Here is a 21,261-nt window from a genome sequence, read left to right on the forward strand (position 1 = left end):
CATTTAATTATTTCCCCCCTCATTTTTGAAAAGATTTTCTCCTTCAGTTTCACCATGCTATGCCCTGTCTTCCACAAGATGATGGACAGCCAGCCACCAGCTGGGAGGTGCAAAGAGGGTGATTAATTCTTCAGATGTACAGTGCCGTGCAGTGCAGTATTTAAATAGTAAGAAAACTAGGTTGCTGTGGGTTTAACTGCATTGCTGTGAAGAGGATGAAGAGACTACTTTCCTCCCCTCACAAGCTGCTTGCTTTGAGGGCCATTGTTGAAACTCAAAGTTGGACAGTATTTGCTCAGCTGATGCAAGTGGTGGGTCTGTCGGTGTCCAGCTCACATTCCAGTGGCATGGATCAATATCTTTCCTGGTCCTGCATGCTGGTGACAGACCAGTTAGTAATGTAAAACTAATGACCTCTGATCAGTACTACTTCATTGAGTTGCCCACTGATGCACCCGTCACCTTTTTCTCCTACTCCCCTACCCCTTGCTGAGATAGTGCTTTACTTCAAAAGTACTGTCTCCCTATAACATTCTCTTTTAAATAAAGTTCTACGAAAAAAGCCTAAGTTAGCATAATTCTGTCCCTTGTCCTTATTTTAAAAAAAACACACTCCTCCTAATTGCCAGACATCTGATTTTGATATACCTGCTATTAAGCCATTATAGCAAAATGGCTATAATGGCTTAATAGCAGGTATATCACCATAGATCCCACTTACTGTAGTTTTGTAGTAAATGGTTTTGTTTTCAATAATATATTTACATTATTATTTGTGAAGTAATTATGTTCAGAATATTACATTTGTTTGTTTACTAATGTCCTACATTATCTTGCAGTTGATCAGACACCATTACCTATGAGATGTTAAGCAAGTTTGTTTATTCTTGTGAACAGTAAATGTTTCATGATCATTAGAGGGTAACTTTGGTGTACTGGCCAGTGCTTAACACTCTGTTCTCTAGAGTCCCGTTATAAATAAGATACAAATGCACTGGGTTGTTTTGTAAAAGTGAATAAGTTTAACAAACCATTCAATGTACATGTAAATTCCTTAATGAGTTCCTAACCTAATTTATTACCATTATTTTCAATCCTCAGTAGTCCTTCCTCCAGTGATGTTACAGACAGTAACTACCTGAAACACATTCCAAAACTTGATCAAATTGTTCTGTTGCATTAATAGCTGAACAGAAGCAACATTCAGACTTAATTTTATTTTTTAAAAAGATGCTATGAGTTTCAACATTCTAGAGTGAAAGTTTAACCTAGCTCAATGTCCCTAATTATATTCACACACTGTCAACTCACCTCATTGATTGAACTTGCATCTGTCTGAATCGGGCTGCGTCTCTGTTACTGTCTCTCTTTGTATCTGTTTTTCTCTCCCTCACATTTTCTTTACTCATCCCCTATCTCTCGTTTTTGTCTTCCTCACTGCCTTCTCGTGTCACTTTTCTCATCCTCCTTTTTCTCCATGTTTCACTCTCATTCATTCCCTGTGTCTATTACTCTCCCCTTTCTCTGTGTTTCTCAGTCTGTACCATATCTCTTTCTCACTTTCCTTTCTCTCACTCTTTCCATGCGTTGTTAGTTTTCCCCTTTGTCTCTCTTTTTTTCTGCTGCTCGCTCTCACTGTTTCTATTTATCTCTCCTTTTCACTTTGTTTTTCTCTGAATCCTTTTCCGTCAGTTATCACCCAACTCTTGTAACTATTCTCTGATCCCTTTTGCAAAGAATTCTCCTTACATTTTATCTCACTTCAAATATTTTTTCAACTCAAGAATTGCTCAGTAAAAGATTTCAAAAGAAAGAATGTTAGGAGAGCCATATATGAGGGTTCCCTGCCTCACCCCCCCCAAACAGCTGATCAGTGCACTCATCATGTTGCACCCAATAGGGCATTCCAGATAAAATCGCTTCATAGTCCAGGATCTATGATCTGCATGCTAGTATGTTATTTTTGTTTTCACACTAGCAAGTTATCACTAGAAGTGCATTGCCCACTCCTTTCATGTATCTAGTGGTCATGCATCTTTATTTCCTTAGCACCACCATTTGTCATTCCTATAATTCATTTGATGTACAATGTTTTTGTAACCCGTTTTTTCAGATCTTTATCTTAGTTCCTTTCTGCTCAGCTTGCTATCTTACATTCTATTCATCTACTTTCCATTCCTACCTTTCTTCATTTGTTTTTATAAGGTGGTGGATCCCATCCACTTTTGGTCCCATATGATACGCTGACTGCTAAAGAGAAAGCTCGAGACAGGGAGAAAGCTTATGAATTGCTCAGATTTTTACAGATGCATGGCTATGCTGTAACAAGGTAAATTGATCTGCAATCAAATTAAGCAAAATGTATTATCTGGCTATACCATATTCCTGCATAGAGGATTTGATAATGTATAAATTAATTAACACTGAGATGGTTTATAAAAAAAATCATAATGCAAATTAAATTTCTGTCTTCATTGTATCTTTTTATTTTTAAAAGTAGCACTAATGCAACTTTCTGTAACTAATGAATCAGTCCTTAAGGCTTCTCATCACTGAAAACTGATTTTGCATTGGTGAATCGCACTAGAATCCACAACTACCACAGCCAGTTTCTGTTTAGTGTTATATCACATTTTTTAAACTCGTATCGACCCCTGAATTAAACAATTGGTACTAATGACAAGACTTTATTAAAAGTGAATTTTGCCAACAGTGCCCATATTGTTTCTGTCTCTCTTTTTAATTCATTTATTTTCTCTCCTCTGACTCCTTCCAGCCTCACCATGACACACACTATTCTCTGGCTGAGAGGGCACCCAGGCAACCTCTTCCCTGTGCCACTATTAAGCCAACCAATTGATGAGATTAGAAATGCTTCATGTGATGAATCTTGCAACATACAAAGCTATCACATTTCCCTGTCCATCAGTACTCATATAACTCTTGCACTGCCACCAGATCAAGGGAAATTTCAGACTCTCTAGGCCAGCCATTTTATTTTAGAAGTTTTCAGTTCACATACTGTGACACTGAAACAGATACTAATATTAGAGTGGTAAAGCTGCTCAAGTGTCAGCTTTATAACTTTAATACAAAGTCTATGCGACTAAAACAAATATTTAAATTACAATTATAAACATTTTACTTCTGACCTCGTCTTTCCCACTTTTGTTATTACTTTAATTTTTACTTTTAGCAAAATACCCTTTTCTACCTATCCTGTACCTTTTTTATTTAAAAATAATTTTAATGTACTTGCCATGCTTCCAGAGCCTTCTGGGTTTCTTCAACCATTTTGGACATAGAGCCAAATCCAAAGAATTGGCACCTAATTTGCTTAAAACAAGCTCTAAAGGATATTTTTTCCACTCAATTCAGGATTAAAATTCTGAAGATTAATAATTAAACATAAGCATCACATAACAGTGAATATTGATGGGTGCTCTGCTGCTGGTCCGATAGGTGTGCCAGTTGCACAAAAGTAAAAGGATGTGATGGCTGTAGGCTGTGATGGTGATGGTGGGGAGAGAAGAGAAATATAGATGGTTGAGTTAGACTTTGTACAGGATTAGGATGTATTTGTGTAGGCTGGAGCTCAGAAGGCCTGCTAAGGAGGGAAAAACCAAGTCTGGAGATGACAAAGACAGGGATGAATGTTTCTGCAGTGGGTTGGGGTAGAGACAGAGTTGGGCAACGTTTCAGAAGGTGAGAAAGACTACTTTGATGATGGACTCGATGTAGGTTTGAAGCTAAGCTCAGCAGGACACTCAAGTTCAGCCTGAGCATGCAACAAGGAAGGAGATAGAATTGGAGGCAAGGGTGTTGAGTTTCTGGTAGGAACCAAATAGGATAGTTTCTGTGTTGTCAATGTTAAACTGGTGGAAGTTCTGGCTTATCCATGACTTGATGTCATACTATCTAGCAGCAGTTCGGGAATCTAATGTGCTGGCAGAGGGCTGCCATCAGAATATGGAAGCTGATCCCATGGTTATGGATAGTGTTACCGGAGACAGCAGGTAAATAAGAAAAAGGAGAGGGGCCAAGGATAGGGCCTACTGGGGATGATCATGTGGGATTGGCTGGAGAAGTAATTGCAGGAGATATGATGGCTATGAAAGGATAGGCAGGAAGGGCAATGCAGGGGTTTGGAGTATCGACTGTATTAAAGACAATGGAGAGTTGAGAATAAGGAGGAATATTGTGCCATAGTTAAAGTTGCACAGGGCATTTTTGGTGACTTTGACCAGAGGGATTTCAGTACTGTGGGAGACTGAAGGTATTTCAACAGGCAGTGATGGGAGAGGTAGTTGCAAAAATAGGATCGTGATGATTTGTTCAACGACTTAAGGGAGAAAGGGAAGGTTGGAAATGGGTGGCATTTGTTGAGCACAGAGCAATTTAGGGTTGTTTTTTTGAGGTGGGTACTGACTACCATTTTGAAGGTGAGGGAGGGAACAGTGCCGGAAGAAAGGGAGCAGTTCACGAGTACTGAGCCAAGGAAAGCTGAGCGCTCAGGAGAGAGAGCAATGAGAGTAGGCAGTGGGCCTCATGGAGTTGGAGAGGGAAATGTGGGAGAAGCTGCAGAGTATTCTGATCCGAGAGCTGGAGAAGCGGGAGGCCAGTTGGAGCAGGAAGCTGAAGCAGTTGATCAGATAGTTTCAATTTTGGAGTCAAAGCAGTCCATGATTTTGAAACAAATTTTATTATATGAACAGCTAATGATTTTAATATATGTAAAGTAACAATATTTTTAAAATCTTTTATAGAGGTTTGAAGGATATGGAACTGGACACATCCTCAATTGAGAAGAGATTTGCCTATGGTTTTCTGAAGAAATTGTTGCAGTGGATGGACATAGCTCAAGAGTTTGTTGCTCATATAGGTATAACTGGTGAAATGACTTTATTTATTTATTTTTATACATTGTGTAATAAAATATATTAGCTTTGGTATGTGCGCGCTCAGAGTATTGTGTTCAGTTTGCATCACACGCATCATGGGGGATATCGAGGCCCTGGAGAGGTACAGAGATGGTGACCAAAATGTTCGGGCTCTTGGTTATCAGGATGGGGTTAGAGAATTGAGGCTATTTTCATTAGAGAAATACAAGCTTAGAAAATATATGGTTGAGGTTTTTGATATAGAGAATATATGGTTGAGGATACTGTCCAGTTGGACAGGTTATTTAGATAGAAATGGTGAAACTAGAGGACATGTATTAAAGAGTTAGTTTAGATATTAGGCAATATTCTGTTTTGCTTTGGCAGATCAGGCAAAGGTGAATCCAAAGAGCTTCTACAAATACATAAAGGGCAAAAGGGTAACTAGGGAGAGAGTAGGGCCTCTTAAGGATCAACAAGGTCATCTATGTGCGGAACCACAAGAGATGGGTGAGATCCTGAATGAATATTTCACATCGGTATTTACGGTTGAGAAAGGCATGGATGTTAGGGAACTTGGGGAAATAAATAGTGATGTCTTGAGGAGTGTACATATTACAGAGAGGGAGGTGCTGGAAGTCTTAACGCGCATCAAGGTAGATAAATCTCCGGGACCTGATGAAATGTATCCCAGGACGTTATGGGAGGTTAGGGAGGAAATTGCGGGTCCCCTAGCAGAGATATTTGAATCATCCACCGCTACAGGTGAGGTGCCTGAAGATTGGAGGGTAGCAAATGTTGTGCCTTTGTTTAAGAAGGGCGGCAGGGAAAAGCCTGGGAACTACAGACCAGTGAGCCTGACATCTGTAGTGGGTAAGTTGTTAGAGGGTATTCTGAGGGACAGGATCTACAGGCATTTGGAGAGGCAGGGACTAATTAGGAACAGTCAGCATGGTTTTGTGAGAGGAAAATCATGTCTCACGAATTTGATTGAGTTTTTTGAAGGGGTAACCAAGAAGATAGATGAGGGCTGTGCAGTAGACGTGGTCTACATGGACTTCAGCAAAGCATTTGACAAGGTACCGCATGGTAGGTTGTTACATAAGGTTAAATCTCATGGGATCCAAGGTGAGGTAGCCAATTGGATACAAAATTGGCTTGACGACAGAAGACAGAGGGTGGTTGTCGAGGGTTGTTTTTCAAACTGGATGCCTGTGTCCAGCGGTGTGCCTCAGGGATCGGTGCTGGGTCCGCTGTTATTTGTTATTTATATTAATGATTTGGATGAGAATTTAGGAGGCATGGTTAGTAAGTTTGCAGATGACACCAAGATTGGTGGCATTGTGGACAGTGAAGAAGGTTATCTAGGATTGCAACGGGATCTTGATAAATTGGGCCAGTGGGCCGATGAATGGCAGATGGAGTTTAATTTAGATAAATGTGAGGTGATGCATTTTGGTAGATCGAATCGGGCCAGGACCTACTCCGTTAATGGTAGGGCGTTGGGGAGAGTTATAGAACAAAGAGATCTAGGAGTACAGATTCATAGCTCCTTGAAAGTGGAGTCACAGGTGGATAGGGTGGTGAAGAAGGCATTCAGCATGCTTGGTTTCATTGGTCAGAACATTGAATGCAGGAGTTGGGATGTCTTGTTGAAGTTGTACAGGGCATTGGTGAGGCCACACTTGGAGTACTGTGTACAGTTCTGGTCACCCTATTATAGAAAGGATATTATTAAACTAGAAAGAGTGCAGAAAAGATTTACTAGGATGCTACCGGGACTTGATGGTTTGACTTACAGGGAGAGGTTAGACAGACTGGGACTTTATTCCCTGGAGAGTAGGAGGTTAAGGGGTGATCTTATAGAAGTCTATAAAATAATGAGGGGCATAGATAAGGTCGATAGTCAAAATCTTTTCTCAAAGGTAGGGGAGTCTATAACGAGGGGACACAGATTTAAGGTGAGAGGGGAGAGATACAAAAGGATCCAGAGGGGCAATTTTTTCACTCAAAGGGTGGTGAGTGTCTGGAACGAGCTGCCAGAGGCAGTAGTAGAGGCGGGTACAATTTTGTCTTTTAAAAAGCATTTGGACAGTTACATGGGGAAGATGGGTATCGAGGGATATGGGCCAAGTGCAGGCAATTGGGACTAGCTTAGTGCTATAAACTGGGCGACATGGACATGTTGGACCGAAGGGCCTGTTTCCATGTTGTAACTTCTATGATTCTATGATTCTATTACCCTCTGGGCTACCAGAGTGCATGGCTGATTATGGATTTGCTTCAAGAAAACCTTAATTGAAGACAAATGGAATACTTTTAAGGGCATAGTATTGAGGATGCAGGATTCTTACATATCAAGGACTAGTATGCAGAGTGAAGAAATGTGACCCTATATGAATTAGTAAGACAATACAAACTCTACAAAGCTTCAAGGGAGAAAAATGATGGGGAACCACTGTTAAGAATACAGGAACCTAAAAATACTGGTGGGAAAAGGTCATTAGTGGGGCAAACAGGAAACTAGAAATGAGCATAGCTATAGAAGCTAAACATAATAGTAGTTTACACAATAGTAGGAAATTCTCAGTATTATCGAAGAAGAATTGGGATCTCTTCATCATTCGTACAAGATCGAAACCGAGGAGCAATTAAAATAGTTCAGCTATTAAATGATTACTATTTACTGAAGAAGACGCTAGTAGCACAATGGGATATACATAGGATCCTAGTGAAGAGCTGGGTAATTACAGGCCAGTTAGCTTAACATCTGTGGTAGTGAAAATTTTAACACCTTTAATTAAGGATGAAATTGCCACATATTAAATAAAGAGAAAATAGAAGTAGCCAGCATGGATTTTAAATGAGACTATTATGCTTGATTAACCTCCTGGAATTCTTTGGAGAGGTAACAGATGGTAAATGGAGGGAATGCAGTGGATGTAGTGTACAAGAACTTTAGAAAACCTTTGATAAGGTACTACATGGGAGACTACTAGAAAAGGTTAAGGGGTATGGAATTGGGGAGGATAACTAATTGATTTTAAAAATTGGTTAGAAGGGAGAAAACAAAAAATTACAATTAAAGGCAGTTTTTCAGAGTGATCGGAAGTGGATAGAGGCATCCTACATGCATCAGTTCTGGGGCCGCTTTTATTCACTGTATTCCAATGATTTGGATACAGGGGTCTAGAACAAGATACAAGATTAAATATAAGAGATTTAGTGCAGAGGGCAGGAGAAACTTCTTTGCACAGAGATTTGTGAGGCTGTGGCATTCATCTCCAGGGTTAACAATTAAGGCAGAAAGGATGTCAACATTAAAGATTAGATTGGATAGATGAATGAAGGAAAAGGCAATTGACGGATATGGGAACAAGGTGGGTAAATGTGATGAGGACTATTTGCTTGTGTGGAGGGTAAACACTGACACAGATTGATTGGGCTGAATGGCCTGTTTCCATGTTGTAAATTCTATGTATCTATGCATTTCTTTATGTACCATATGAGAAAAGACAGAGATATGGGTGATGTCATGGTAACCATACATCAAAGTGTGATAATGCTTAGTCAGTGACCTGGGTTTACTCTTCAGTGTTGTGTGGAGAATGGTACATTCAAAAATGACTAAAACATGCACGGTCGTCGTATTCAACAGACAACTTGATATAAGTTGGATGCAATTGCTATTTGAGCACTGCATTCATTCTTTTTGTTAGAGGTAATTGTCAAAGTGCTTCCCTCTAATGTTATATCTTTCTTTAACAATGCAGAGGCTGTTGTAAGCAGTGGAAGAGTTGAGAAATCCCCTCATGAACAGGAGATCAAGTTCTTTGTAAAGGTAAATATGGGAACTTTACTCATCCAGAACTAATTATAAGAGTGATGTGGTACATTTCCACATCGTTCACCTGAGGAAGGAGGTAGCCTCCGAAAGCTTGTGAATTTAAAATAAAATTGCTGGACTATAACTTGGTGTCGTAAAATTGTTTATAATTATAAGAGATCAGTGGGGTTGAGCCCAGTGGCACAATGTACTTGTGTAATAAGTAATAAACTGGATTGTATTATGGATTAAAAAGGTGTTTAATTAAGTTAGGGAGTGTGCTTCATTTAAACTCTGAGTGCCCTCTCATGGAAGCGGTTCTTGAATATTTGGTATTATTGATCATGTGGAAGCCTTCAAAATTTGAATGTATTCTCACTACAGTAATTTTTTTTAAAAAGCAGTGCAGTTTGTCTCCTAATTTTATTGACATCATACATTTTGCTACCAGAATGTGATCAGTAGCAACAAATATTATCTGGTTGTGGAGGTGTTACAGTTTCCATTACCGGATCTCTTTGCCAACTCAGATTCACAAGTACATTATAGAACCACAGGTCTAGAATTACAAGTAGTTATACTCCACCAAGCAGTGCAGTATCAACTGCATGTTGAACAGCAATGGAATTGTGTAGCTGTGATTGTAATGCCCATATTGCATCACTGTTGAATGGGAGAAGGCTGAATTCTGGCAGTGAGATTTTCAGTGACTCTTCAATGATTAGAAATTGAATGGCAGTGCAGCATAAATATTATTTAAACATTGATGTCTTAAACAGTATTCTGCACACCAACTGCAGTTGTACGGCAGCCAGTTCTTTGCCATACTCTGCAGCTACACCACATCAGATTTATACTACACACCATTTTGCTATAGTGTAGTGCAAAAGAGTTTCAGCATAACTGGGCTCCACCCATAATGTTCTGGTTGTATGTAAAGTACAAAGTTATTACATAATCTAAATAAGAACATAGTGCCTGAAAGTCCAAAATTATTGGGGAACATAATTAAGAGACCGAAATTTGCAGCAGTAGTTTCTGTAGGGGTTCTCCTGATCGTCTGCCGTAACTTCAACAGAAACACAGGAGAAATAGCTTAAATGTTTCTCCAAGGTTTACACTAATCTTCCACTGAAGTTACAGTGGATGATCGGAAGAATCTCTGGAAATTTTATCCCTTGGGGCATAAGTAGGCTTCACTAGAGTTATACCCATTCTAAAATTCACACTAAATTCCAGTAGAAGTAGTTGCTGGCAGAAGATGCCCCCCAACCCTACAGTGGTGCATGTTTGCAGATGACAGGATAATGAGGGCTAAAGCTGCTGTCCCAGAAATTCCAATATTTACACCAGAATTGCATCTGGCTAAACTTGTAGAAAAGAGAGCTAAGTTCCCTGCATGAATGGTCAAACCAGGAAGTAGTTGAGGTTATAGTTTTTGAATGTCCATAAACTTTGACTGAGATATCAGCTTGGATTGAAGCAGTTAGAAAAATATTTTCTCAAGTAAGAAGGGAAGCTGCCTTTCAGCAGTTTCAGACAGGGAAATCTTTTGGATCCCACCCTACTGTTAAGAAGCCCTTGCCATTGAGTTCACTGTGCATTCCCATGTGCCTAATTAGAATGGTGGCAGATCAGGAGCAGGAGAAAAAGTGAATAATAGGCATGCGGGATAGGGCTACACCAAAGAAGATGATTAGATGATTTCATCAAAGTCTGCAGATCACGCCGCTGCCTCGGTGTCTTAAAAGAGATTTGCTTAAGGAGGCAACAGTTCATCAAGGAGGCATGGAAGGAACTGCGGTGTCCCATTGCAAAACATCCTCTCAAACACGAAAAACAAATAAAGAACAGACATATCTCAGAACAGGACTTTATATTAAAGCGGTTTTAACATACACATATATTTACAACAGGTCCATCTTTTTACCATTGTGCCTACCCTGGTGCCCCTCTGTGCTATTCTGAAACATATTCTGATGCTGTACTAAGATGTTACCTGACGGCCAGTGTTGCTTGGCTGTGCTGTGGTATCATGAGCCTCTTGGCACTGAAGTGGCCCTCATTCAAGGACCTCTGCGTCCTGGGAGGACTCTTCAGCAGGTTGAGTTGACACTGTAGGTAAGGGGACAGCTTGGTTCTGTATCCTGCCACCACCATGACCAGGCACCTGAGGGGCCAGCTGGAAAAGTCACATGAGCTGTCAGCAGGAGAGAGGACAGTGGCATGAAGCAGATTCTAACCATGCCACTTGTGCTGGGTCCTGGGTCTAAGAGCCCACTGATCCAGCAGGAGAGCAGACCTGATAATGTCAGTTAGATCCTGCACCAACCCTGAGAAATCAGTGCTCCAAATTTCCTAGCACAATTAAATATGCTGTCAGTTTTTGAAATGGTTAATTGTTCAAAATTATTGAACCATTATAAAAATGGTTCAGATACAGGATCATGTGCGTTCAGTATCTTGCTCATAATGTCAGTCGATTTTTCATAGTTAAATGATTAACAATACTTTAAAAACAAATCTAAAACTTGTTTCCACAAGCCTGCTTTATGGCAAATAACAAAGCAAGACCCTTAAAATCAGCAGAAACAGTTATATTGGTACTAAATGAGTACTTTTATAGAACAAATATTGCATAACATTTTTACCAGTGAATGTCAGTATGATGGTATTTGAATGCAGTGAAGATATGTTGATATAGAAAATGTATTAGTTTATCTACTGGCTGGAAGCATATTGAATGAAGTATTGATTAGTCATCTAATTGCTTAGCTCATAAAAATGGCATTTCCACATTAAAACTATTAAGTCTCTAATGCATTTATTTTTGTTACTCAGATTTTGCTCCCTTTGATAAATCAATACCTCAAGAACCATTGCTTATACTTCCTATCTACTCCAGCTAAACTCTTGGGCAGTGGAGGGCACTCCTCAAACAAAGAGAAGGAAATGATAGCCAGGTATGTGCTATAGGTGATAATGCAAGTTATACAGTAATATAAATTTTTCAGTCAGCTGAAAATAAACCTTGAATCAGGGGTTAATAATTTATTAAGCTTTCTTTCTAAATTCTTTATCTTTAGAGCCTCTTTCAATTATCAGGTTGACTCAACAAGCCACTGGCTTTAGTTCTTGTTAATACTGCACTGTGTTCCAACTGCAACAGTAACACTTTCAACTGGAGTAAGTCACTGGCAATTTTTGCTTTCACCAGTTTTGATCATTTGATCTGATAAATGCCTTCAAGACTGATCAATGTCACCAGACTTTTGCCTTGTAGGTTCCAGATCCAGGTAGCCTGACACTTGAACAATTGGAAGCGAAACAAATGCTTTAACTACAATTATGCCAAATCCCCTCCCTGATTATTTAAGGACTACATTTATACTACAGCTAACTCTAGATTTAGACTACAGGTTTAGCACTGCTGCAAAATGAACCCGGTTTACATTGATGCTATGGTTGTAGTGTAAATGCAGCCGAAATACCTTGGTTAAAAAAAACATTATTCTTCATTTTAATGAAAGGCTTTAGTGTGAGCTTTTGTTAACATGAAGTTCCTCAGAATTAGAGCCATGTGCTGTCATGTGTCTCTGTTCATAATAAATTATGTGCAGAAGGACATTTTTAGTTATCCTCAGAAAAATTACTAATCAAATTTGATGAGTTTTTACAGATGCACTTGGAAAGCCAGGAACTGAATTTAACAAACATCATCTCAGACATTCTAGTAAATTAATCCAAACTATCGATGCCATTATATGATGGTACTGTACTGTGTCTCACAGATACTAATCATATGGCAATTATAATGACAATCCTGTCATCCTAGTTACTTCTCTTCTTCATCTGTAGATCTCTTTGACACTATGTGGATTTAGCCCCAAAGTCAACATTCCATGAGGGAAGATTTCCTCCGTTCACTATTTGTATTGATATCATGGGCACGATTTTAATATGCCAGCGGGAAGAGTCAGGTGAGGGGGGAGGGTGATTTGTGGGCGCCAAACCCAGAAGGGAAGTAGGCGGGTTCTGCGATCGCAACCCTAATGAAGCTAATCAAAGCCTCTTCCAGGTTTTGCACCCGGCAGCCAGCCTGATTGACAGGCTGGCTGCCGATAGGAGCTGCACATCCGAGGTTGGGGGTGGGGGGGAGAAAGAGAGAGAGAGAGAGAGAGAGAGAGAGCGAGGGACCTCATCGGCAGTTAGGATAGAAATGGGAGGGGGGAAACAAAGATTAGAGTGGAGATATCAGACATTGGGATCAGAGTGGAGGGTAGTCCAGTCAATATTGTTTTTTAAGATATGTTTATTTAATTTGTTTGCAATGGGAAATGTAATTTTATTTAGTTTATTTAGTTTATTTTTCACTGATCCGGATCCTCCTGCCTGGTTTCACCAGGCATGAATCGGAAGCCATGGGAAAGCCGCCCAGACAACGTTAAAATCTTTTTTAACTATCCAATACACAAAAAATAAACTACCTTAAGTACCTCAATGAGGTGCATTTGCTCCATTAATTATCAGTCCGCCGGATTTAAATGGGGGTGGGATTTCCTGGTGATTGATGTACGCAGGCACACAGATTTGCCCGAGTCTCATTCGAAAATGTGTGGGTTCCAGCCGGGATGTCTGCCCGCTCTCAAAAACAGCGATTTTGGTTGCCACTCCCACCCCCAACCCACCGTTTTTCCCTTTTTAAAATCATGCCCCATGAGTATGTTTGCAATTTCATTACAAATAGCTCCCAAAGGAGTTCTTCCTCCTTCTCCCTCTGCCCCCCCCCAACACCTCCCATGTACCTTAATCCTTAAAAATTCCCATTCCTGCAGTATTATAATCGTTTACACCCATACCAATGCGTCTTCCACAGCTCGGTTGAGGGTCTTATCAAGATAGTCCGTGAGGGAGCCATGTCCGGATTGAGGGCGTAGGCAAGGCTGAGACTCAAGGTGATGCAAAGCTCTAGCTCATGATCTGGAGAAGACGCAAGTGTTGAGACTGTAGGCTGAGACGGGTATGGGCAAAAATTTTAGGCTAAGGCTGGGCTTGTGGGTACAATCCAAGGCTTTGGGTATGGTCTGGGCTGTGGTTGGGAAGGAGAGGGGACTGTGAATTGGGACCATGTTCCATTCAGCTTTGCCAAGTTTCACTCCTGCAGCCAACGTTTCCCAAGATGATGGTAGCCCTCTTCTACCTGATTGGATGAGTTCCATATGCTTGCTGAAATTTAGCTGAAGAACATGATTGGTGATTCAGAAAATACAGAATTGGGGGATATAATCAATTAGAAATCAGAAGAACACATACTACATACATATAAACACTCAAAGAAAGTATAAAGATATATGCATAACATACTCAACAAAACAGCTACGTGGATTTGCACTTGATATCTTCAAATTCAGAGGTCAGAGAAACCAAGGGCCCGATATTAGGAGGGAGGTGGGTTGCCAGCGGGGAGTCGACCAGGTGGGTGGGTAACCCGCCCAGTAAAATCGGTGGATTCCCCACGCGATCGTAAGTAAATCGAAGCCACTTACCTTGGCTTCCGGGTTTCGTGCTGGAAAGCTGCTCAGCAGGCAGACTGCGCACCCGCATCATAGGCTGTCAGCTGGAGGAGCCCTATTTAAAGGGGCAGTCCTCCACTGACTGACGCTGCAGAAAGGAGCCAAAATTACAGCATGGAGCAGCCCAGGGGGAAGGCTGCTTCCAGGTTTAATGATGCCTCACTCCAGGTCCTACTGGAAGGGGTGAGGAGGAGGGGGAGGACAGAGATCTTCTCCCTGGCGGACGGGAGGAAGTGGCCTGCCTCTGCCACCACGAAGGCCTGGCTCGAGGTGGCAGAGGAAGTCACCAGCACCACCAACATATCACACACCTGCATACAGTTCAGGAGGCGCTTCAATGACCTAAGTAGGTCAGCCGAAGTGAGTACACTTACTCATTCCCCTACACTCCGACTGCCACATCACCGCCCCCACCCCACATCTCCTTCTGCACTGCCAACACTACTCTATCACATCACTTCTCACACCCACTCAAAGCTCATCCTCATCTTACCTGCACTTACTCACCTCGCCAGTACTCATCCCACCACTACCACTCAACCCAATCCTCATACAATCCCATGGCTCTGTCTCATACTCACCCTCTCATGCATCTCTTTCACGGTCAGCCTCACCCCACCTGCCACTACCTGTGCTGCAGCCACAGGGCATGCATCACGTAAGTGTAGTAGGAATCGTAAGGCAAACGTGTCGTGAGCATGAAGGGGATGCACAAGGCTGTTTGAGGGTTTGTCATGGTTTTTACTTATATTTGATTTCTGATCAACTCACATTACAAATTATATTGTCACCACTACTGCCACGTCTTGGCCATTCTTGACTGGCTTGTGCAATAATGCCCTTTCATGAGGTTCTCCATGAAGACCCTTGATGCCACCCATTGGTCACCCTACAGTGGGTATATGTGTAGTTACACAACTACTTTGTGCAGGTGCCTGTTGCGCAGCACTGTGTGTGTAGCTCTACATGGCGGAGGTAGACGGCATGCCTGGCGAGGCTGGTGATGTTGTTTGTCCTCCAATGGAGTGATGAATGCAGCAATGGACGCCCCCCCTTCCATCCTGACGGTGTGATTGAGAATTGGTTGACAGACAGGAAACAGAGAGTAGGAATAAACGGGTCTTTTTCCGGGGGCAGGCAGTGACTAGTGGGGTACCGCAGGGATCAGTGCTTGGGCCCCAGCTATTCACAATATATATCAATGATTTGGATGAGGGAACTGAATGTAACATTTCCAAGACGACACAATGCTGGGATGGAATGTGAGCTGTGAGGAGAATGCAAAGAGGCTCCAATGTGATTTAGACAAGTTGGGTGAGTGGGCAAGAACATGGCAGATGCAATATAACGTGGATAAATGTGAGGTTATCCACTTTGGTTGTAAAAACAGAAAGACAGATTATTATCTGAATGGTGATAGATTGGGAAAAGGGGAGGTGCAATGAGACCTGGGTGTCCTTGTACACCAGTCGCTGAAAGCGAGCATTCAGGTGCAGCAAGCAGTTAGGAAGGCGAATGGTATGTTGGCCTTCATTGCTAGAGGATTTGAGTACAGGAACAGGGATATCTTACTGCAGTTATACAGGGCCTTGGTGAGACCACATCTGGAGTATTGCGTGCAGTTTTGGTCTCCTTATCTGAGGAAGGATGTCCTTGCCATGGAGGGAATGCAACGAAGGTTTACCAGACTGATTCCTGGGATGGCAGGACTGATGTATGAGAAGAGATTGGGTCGACTAGGCCTATATTCACTAGAGTTTAGAAGAATGAGAGGTGATCTCATCGAAGCATATAAAATTCTAACAGGACTAGATGTAGGGAGGATGTTCCTGATGGCTGGGGAGTCCATAACCAGGGGTCACAGTCTCCACTTGCTCACTTGACGAAGGAGAAAGCCTCCGAAAGCTTGTGATTTTCAAATAAAACAGTTGGACTATAACCTGGTGTTGTAAGATTCCTTACATTTGTCAACCCCAGTCCATCACTGGCATCTCCACAAAAGGAAAGGGGCATGCCATTTAGAACTGAGATGAGAAATTTCTTCATTCAGAGGGTGGTGAACCTGTGGAATTCTCTACCACAGAAGGCAGTGGCAGCCAAGTCATTAGATGTATTCAAGAAGGAGATAGATATATTTCTTAATGCTAAAGGGATCAAGGGATATGGGGAAAAAGCAGGAACAGGGTACTGAGTTAGACGATCAGCCATGATCATTTTGAAAGGCGGAGCAGGCCTGAAGGGCCAAATGGCCTACTCTTGCTCCTAGTTTCTATGTTTCTATGACCCTGTCAGAGAATTTTCTCATATCTTTTTTCTTTTACCAGATCATAAAATTCTTGCAATTCTGTATCTCAAAGTACAAGGACTATAAGCATCAATGCCATTCCTTTCACGTACCTAATATAGCTCAATTTGCTCACACTCTTGATCTGTTCCATCAGGGTGAATCGTGCCTTTTTCACACTTGCCAGTGGTGGTCCAAAAGAGGCACAGTTCTCCTAGGAGTCTGGCTTCATCGGGATTTACCGTTGTGGTCCTTCATGCAGGATGTATTCCTCCAAGACTGGCGAGCCTATCTAGAATACAAGTGGATTTAAAGTACTTTGATTCCTTTTTTCCCTGAAATGAGGCTAACTAAAGATTACCTTTCCTTACAATTGGTTTTCAAAACTTTTTTTGTGTGTGCTAAATACAGTACCACAAAATTCCCATGTTACTTAGAAGGGTCACTTGGCTGACCAAAAGAATTCACCCTATAGACATAATACATTCCAGGAAAGATAAAGAAATTAGCTTAAATCTCCTAATCAGTCACGCGGTTTTCCAAACATGTTGTCTTTCCATGAGAATGTCACAAACAGACCTTCTGTACCAAAGGTGGATCTCTGGATGATCAAAATGTGATGTTTCAGAACTTGGGATCTCTGTTTCAGGACTACCTGTCCATCATTTGACACTGGACCTTGCTGGATGTATTTCCTTGATTTTCTGTTGTTCATTAAAACTTCGGAAGATCCAAGAGGACAGAGTATGAAAACTGTTAATTTTATCCAGATGTCCTAGGCGCTTACAATTTTCAGATTTACTCTCACTGATGGGGGAACATTTGCCCATGTTCCAAATAGGATAAATTGTTTTTTTGAACTGGGAGGTAGAGCCTTGCACCCATATCTGATTCGGTGGTTACAGGAAAGCTAAAAAAATTCAATGCTTGCAGTAGATTACCATAGCGACAAGGAAATATTTAATGTGGTCTGCTTCAAAAAATTATGGAATAGGCTTGTTCTTTGGTACTATTATTGTGGAGAAGACTCACTGCTGTATGGGATTCTGTGTTTGAGTAGTTTGGTAGGATGGAACTTAGGATGGAATCAGCCTGGTCAGAGTACATGTAACAGCTTTTTTTAGCTCATTATCCAATATAGAAAACTGGAACATGTGACTTCTCATAAGCCACTATAGTCTTCCTCCCGAGACTCCATGCCTACTCGTGCTTTAAGTTACCAGTGAAAGACGATAGACAGCTCCGATGGCTTTGGACTCTACAAACTGGATCAGTGACTAGCAAGTCTTTTGATCAGCCATTTTTACCCTCAGAGATTTAAATACCCTTTAAGATTTTAGCTTTACCCTAGGTTTCTACCCAATGAGTTTTAGTGTTGGGAGACTTTCCTCCCCTCCTTCTTTTCTCCCTCCTTTCTTCCCCCTCACATATCAGAACTGGAATTCTCTGAGGACTGTTGCATACAATACATTTGTCTCTATGTAAGATAGTCTGTCAAAATCCAAACATCTGTCCCCTTGTTTTCACCTTTGAGTATCCAATTTCCTAGCAGCAAGTAGTCAAACAGCTAATCAAGTATTTGATCAATGGGGGTAATTCTGCAATCTCACATTCCCAGTGGAGAATCTTGCTCACAAGGAACACGGCTCAGGGATAGGACTACAACATTGTAGCTCCAATTCTTTGACCCACATTCCTTCTGAACGCAGCTTCCCACTTGGAGCATAGAATTGCTAATAAATAATAGGTAAAACTCATCCAGGCAAAGTCAGTGGACATTCCAGCAGAACAGTTGTTACTTCATTCACCAGTTCCATACCAATCCACTTTTAGGACATGCACAAATGCCAATACCTCCCGTTTGGAGCAGTGTCAATACATTAATTAAGCTGATCTATGTGGATATTTCTCTTTTATGAGCAGAATACAGGCAGTAAACTTTTAACTTCAGAGATATGTTTTAAACTGGGTACTTGAATGCAAGACTCTTCTCACCTCCTGAAAACACACTACAGTGTTATAGTTATCTTATCTAAATGGAGGAGATGTAAAAGCAAAGGAGAGAGATCGGTACATCATCCTATGGATTAATCCATTCTTGTTCTGTATTGTCTGTGTAAAATGATTTTGTTATGATGTTCATGACCCCTTTATTGTTGATCTTTTGTAATAACATTGGTTAATAGTTACCAGAGTTTTGAGAAATAGATGCTAATCCTGAAGTTTATCTTCCTACATATGAAGCAGGTGGCTGGGAGTTTGGTGCAAACTTGTAACTAAAGAGTTCTGAAACCATAATTTTTTATTTTCTCCCTGCCAATCCTCTGCTGAAGGCATTCATGTTTGCTTAGCCAAGATTCCCAGGATGCTAGCCAGCCGCCAGCACCTCAGCAATTACTCGTGTGACTGTCAATGTTGACAGGCTTTTGAGCTTCAAGGGGCATCACAGCTGAACTTGATCCTATCCACACTTGTGCACTTCCAGCAGAGGCAGGAATGCTGGTCGACTAGCTATTACAATTAAACTTCACACTTCAACCTCAAACACTCCATAGCATCTTTTTTATTAATAATCTCTACATCTTTCAATTTACTGTTCATGAATTTTGCCATTGTAACCTTTGGTACCATTGGGGTTTTCAGTACAAATGGAAAATACTGTCAGTTTTTGGTCTACTAGTTCACGTCAGAAGACTCGGGGGAGTGTATGCTGGAGAGCTAATGTGGAAAAACATTGTGTTCTAAAGTGACACAAAAGGAAAAGATGGTTTTATAAGAACATAAAATGTGGCCATGTCCATGCCATTTTAAAGTAGCTACACTAATTTTGGGGTTCATGTAGCACTGGAACAGTTACACAATGTGAACCAGAAGTTGTATGTGAAATAAAAAGAAACACCCAAAGATGCTGGAAATATGGAATAAAAACAGAAATTGTTAGAAATGCACAGTATCTGTAAAGAGAAGACATAATTTAATACCCTTCATCAGAACTGACTCCTTTGAAGTTAGTTGTTTTATATAATATAAAAAATGTTTTTTTCTCAAAAAAAACATTAAGCTACCAAAATATGTAAAGAACAGTCACTGTGGCCAATATTTAATCATGCATTAAGACAAAACAATCCCAAGTTTTGCTGTCAGTTTGGGAATAGGGTTTAAATCCCAAAAGTAAAACAAATTTGGTTTTCGAGTTATTCAAGAAGGCTAAAAGAAATTGCAAAAATATATTTAAAAGTTGGATTTTTTTTGTAAAACATTTGTTTTAGGGATGAATGAATCTTACCCTGTCTTGGCCTGATATATAATGTGGCACTTGTATTAAAGGAGCAACTTTGTCCACTTTCTAGAGACTTTGTACCTTTATAAGTAAAGGAAAATACATGTCTCTAGCTAGCCATACGTGCCACATTTTAGATCAGCCCAGCCTGATCTGCTTCAGGCTTCTCTCAACTTTAATTCCTCTCTAATGATAACAGCTGCTGTCTGTTCTTACAACTTCTCACTTCTTTTCTTCCTCATTGTTTCTCTGCTTCAGTATCTTCTGCAAACTCGCAGCTTTGATCAGACATAGAGTCTCCCTCTTTGGTAAGCAGCATGGAGTGTTGGAGCAGTGTTACTTTCTGAAGCTTGTACTGTTCAGTCATGTTATCATTCTGTCTGCAACTGGTTTCTTTTTTCTTTGCATGTAAAATGTTACTTCCTCCAACAAGAATGTTGCATTAATATCGAGTTGAAATAACGTTTTCAAATCTATTAGAATATGTCGTGTACTCATATTTCACCTTTATCCTCTTCAGCATATTTTAGCTGATCTTACGTTGGTCTTTCAATTCAGATTCTGGGAGCCCAGCATTCAATAATTAAACCATTGAATTTGTGAAAGCCCAGCAACAAACCCTTAGACCCAGTTTTATCAAATTAAAAGAAGATTAACATAAAAACAGTTTTTGTTTCACTCAAAAGCTCTCAGAACAAAGTTCCTCATTTTCTCAGTTTCTTGTGCCTCATTTTCTCAGTTTCTTGTGCTGTAAGCAAGTATTTGGACAGCATTAATTTCATGCAAATATCCTACCCTTAGTATATTTGCTTATTTTTGTGTGCTTGTATTATAGTGTGCCTGAATAGGCACGTGGACATACTGTTCTATGTTACTTAACTGTTTGGTGCTAAACTGTTTGTGCACTAAATGTGTCACTGGCTTAGACTGAAATGTACTTAGCTTAACATTTTTTTAAACAGTAGGAATGTTATTTCCAACTTTAAAAACAAGATAATTATATGTAAGCGAATAAGACTTTGTTCGACAAACTGAAACAACTGGGGAAAATTTGTAATTTCAAATTGTTTGAGTGTATCTGTATGTATACACTTAGATATAAAAAAGGCTGTGGGACTGGGAGAGAAGTTCATGTTCCATGTATGCTTCAGGACCATATATTAAAAGGTTAAAAGTTTTAACTTATTGGAAGAGGAAAAAAAGTACGCTTTAAAAATAAGATATTTATGGTTGGCCCATAAGGTCACTAAATTTATTAGCTACAATCATAAGAAAATCTATTTAGAATCTTATTCTGTTGAGTAAGCAGGAGTTGTATCTGATTAGCATGACAAGTGCAACAGCTAGTGTTCAGTAGCAAATCGGTTTATCAGTTGGGCCTTATGAATTTTTCTATTATGACAGTGACAGAAAAATAT

General features: G+C 40.5%; 1 protein-coding gene across 8 annotated transcripts in view; it reads left to right on the forward strand.

Annotated features, from left to right (window-relative positions):
• Positions 1–21,261, forward strand: part of LOC137306054 (ryanodine receptor 1-like) — a 332,570-nt gene that overhangs the window by 121,895 nt on the left and 189,414 nt on the right. For all 8 annotated transcript variants that reach the window (XM_067975094.1, XM_067975097.1, XM_067975096.1 and 5 more), the window contains exons 39-43: positions 2,206–2,329; positions 4,767–4,882; positions 8,654–8,721; positions 11,548–11,669; positions 20,102–20,151. In XM_067975094.1, the coding sequence (XP_067831195.1) occupies positions 2,206–2,329; positions 4,767–4,882; positions 8,654–8,721; positions 11,548–11,669; positions 20,102–20,151 (480 nt within the window). The remainder of the gene's footprint in view (positions 1–2,205; positions 2,330–4,766; positions 4,883–8,653; positions 8,722–11,547; positions 11,670–20,101; positions 20,152–21,261) is intronic.

The sequence above is a fragment of the Heptranchias perlo genome, chromosome 41 (genome assembly GCF_035084215.1).
Source record: "Heptranchias perlo isolate sHepPer1 chromosome 41, sHepPer1.hap1, whole genome shotgun sequence".
NCBI lineage: Eukaryota > Metazoa > Chordata > Chondrichthyes > Hexanchiformes > Hexanchidae > Heptranchias > Heptranchias perlo.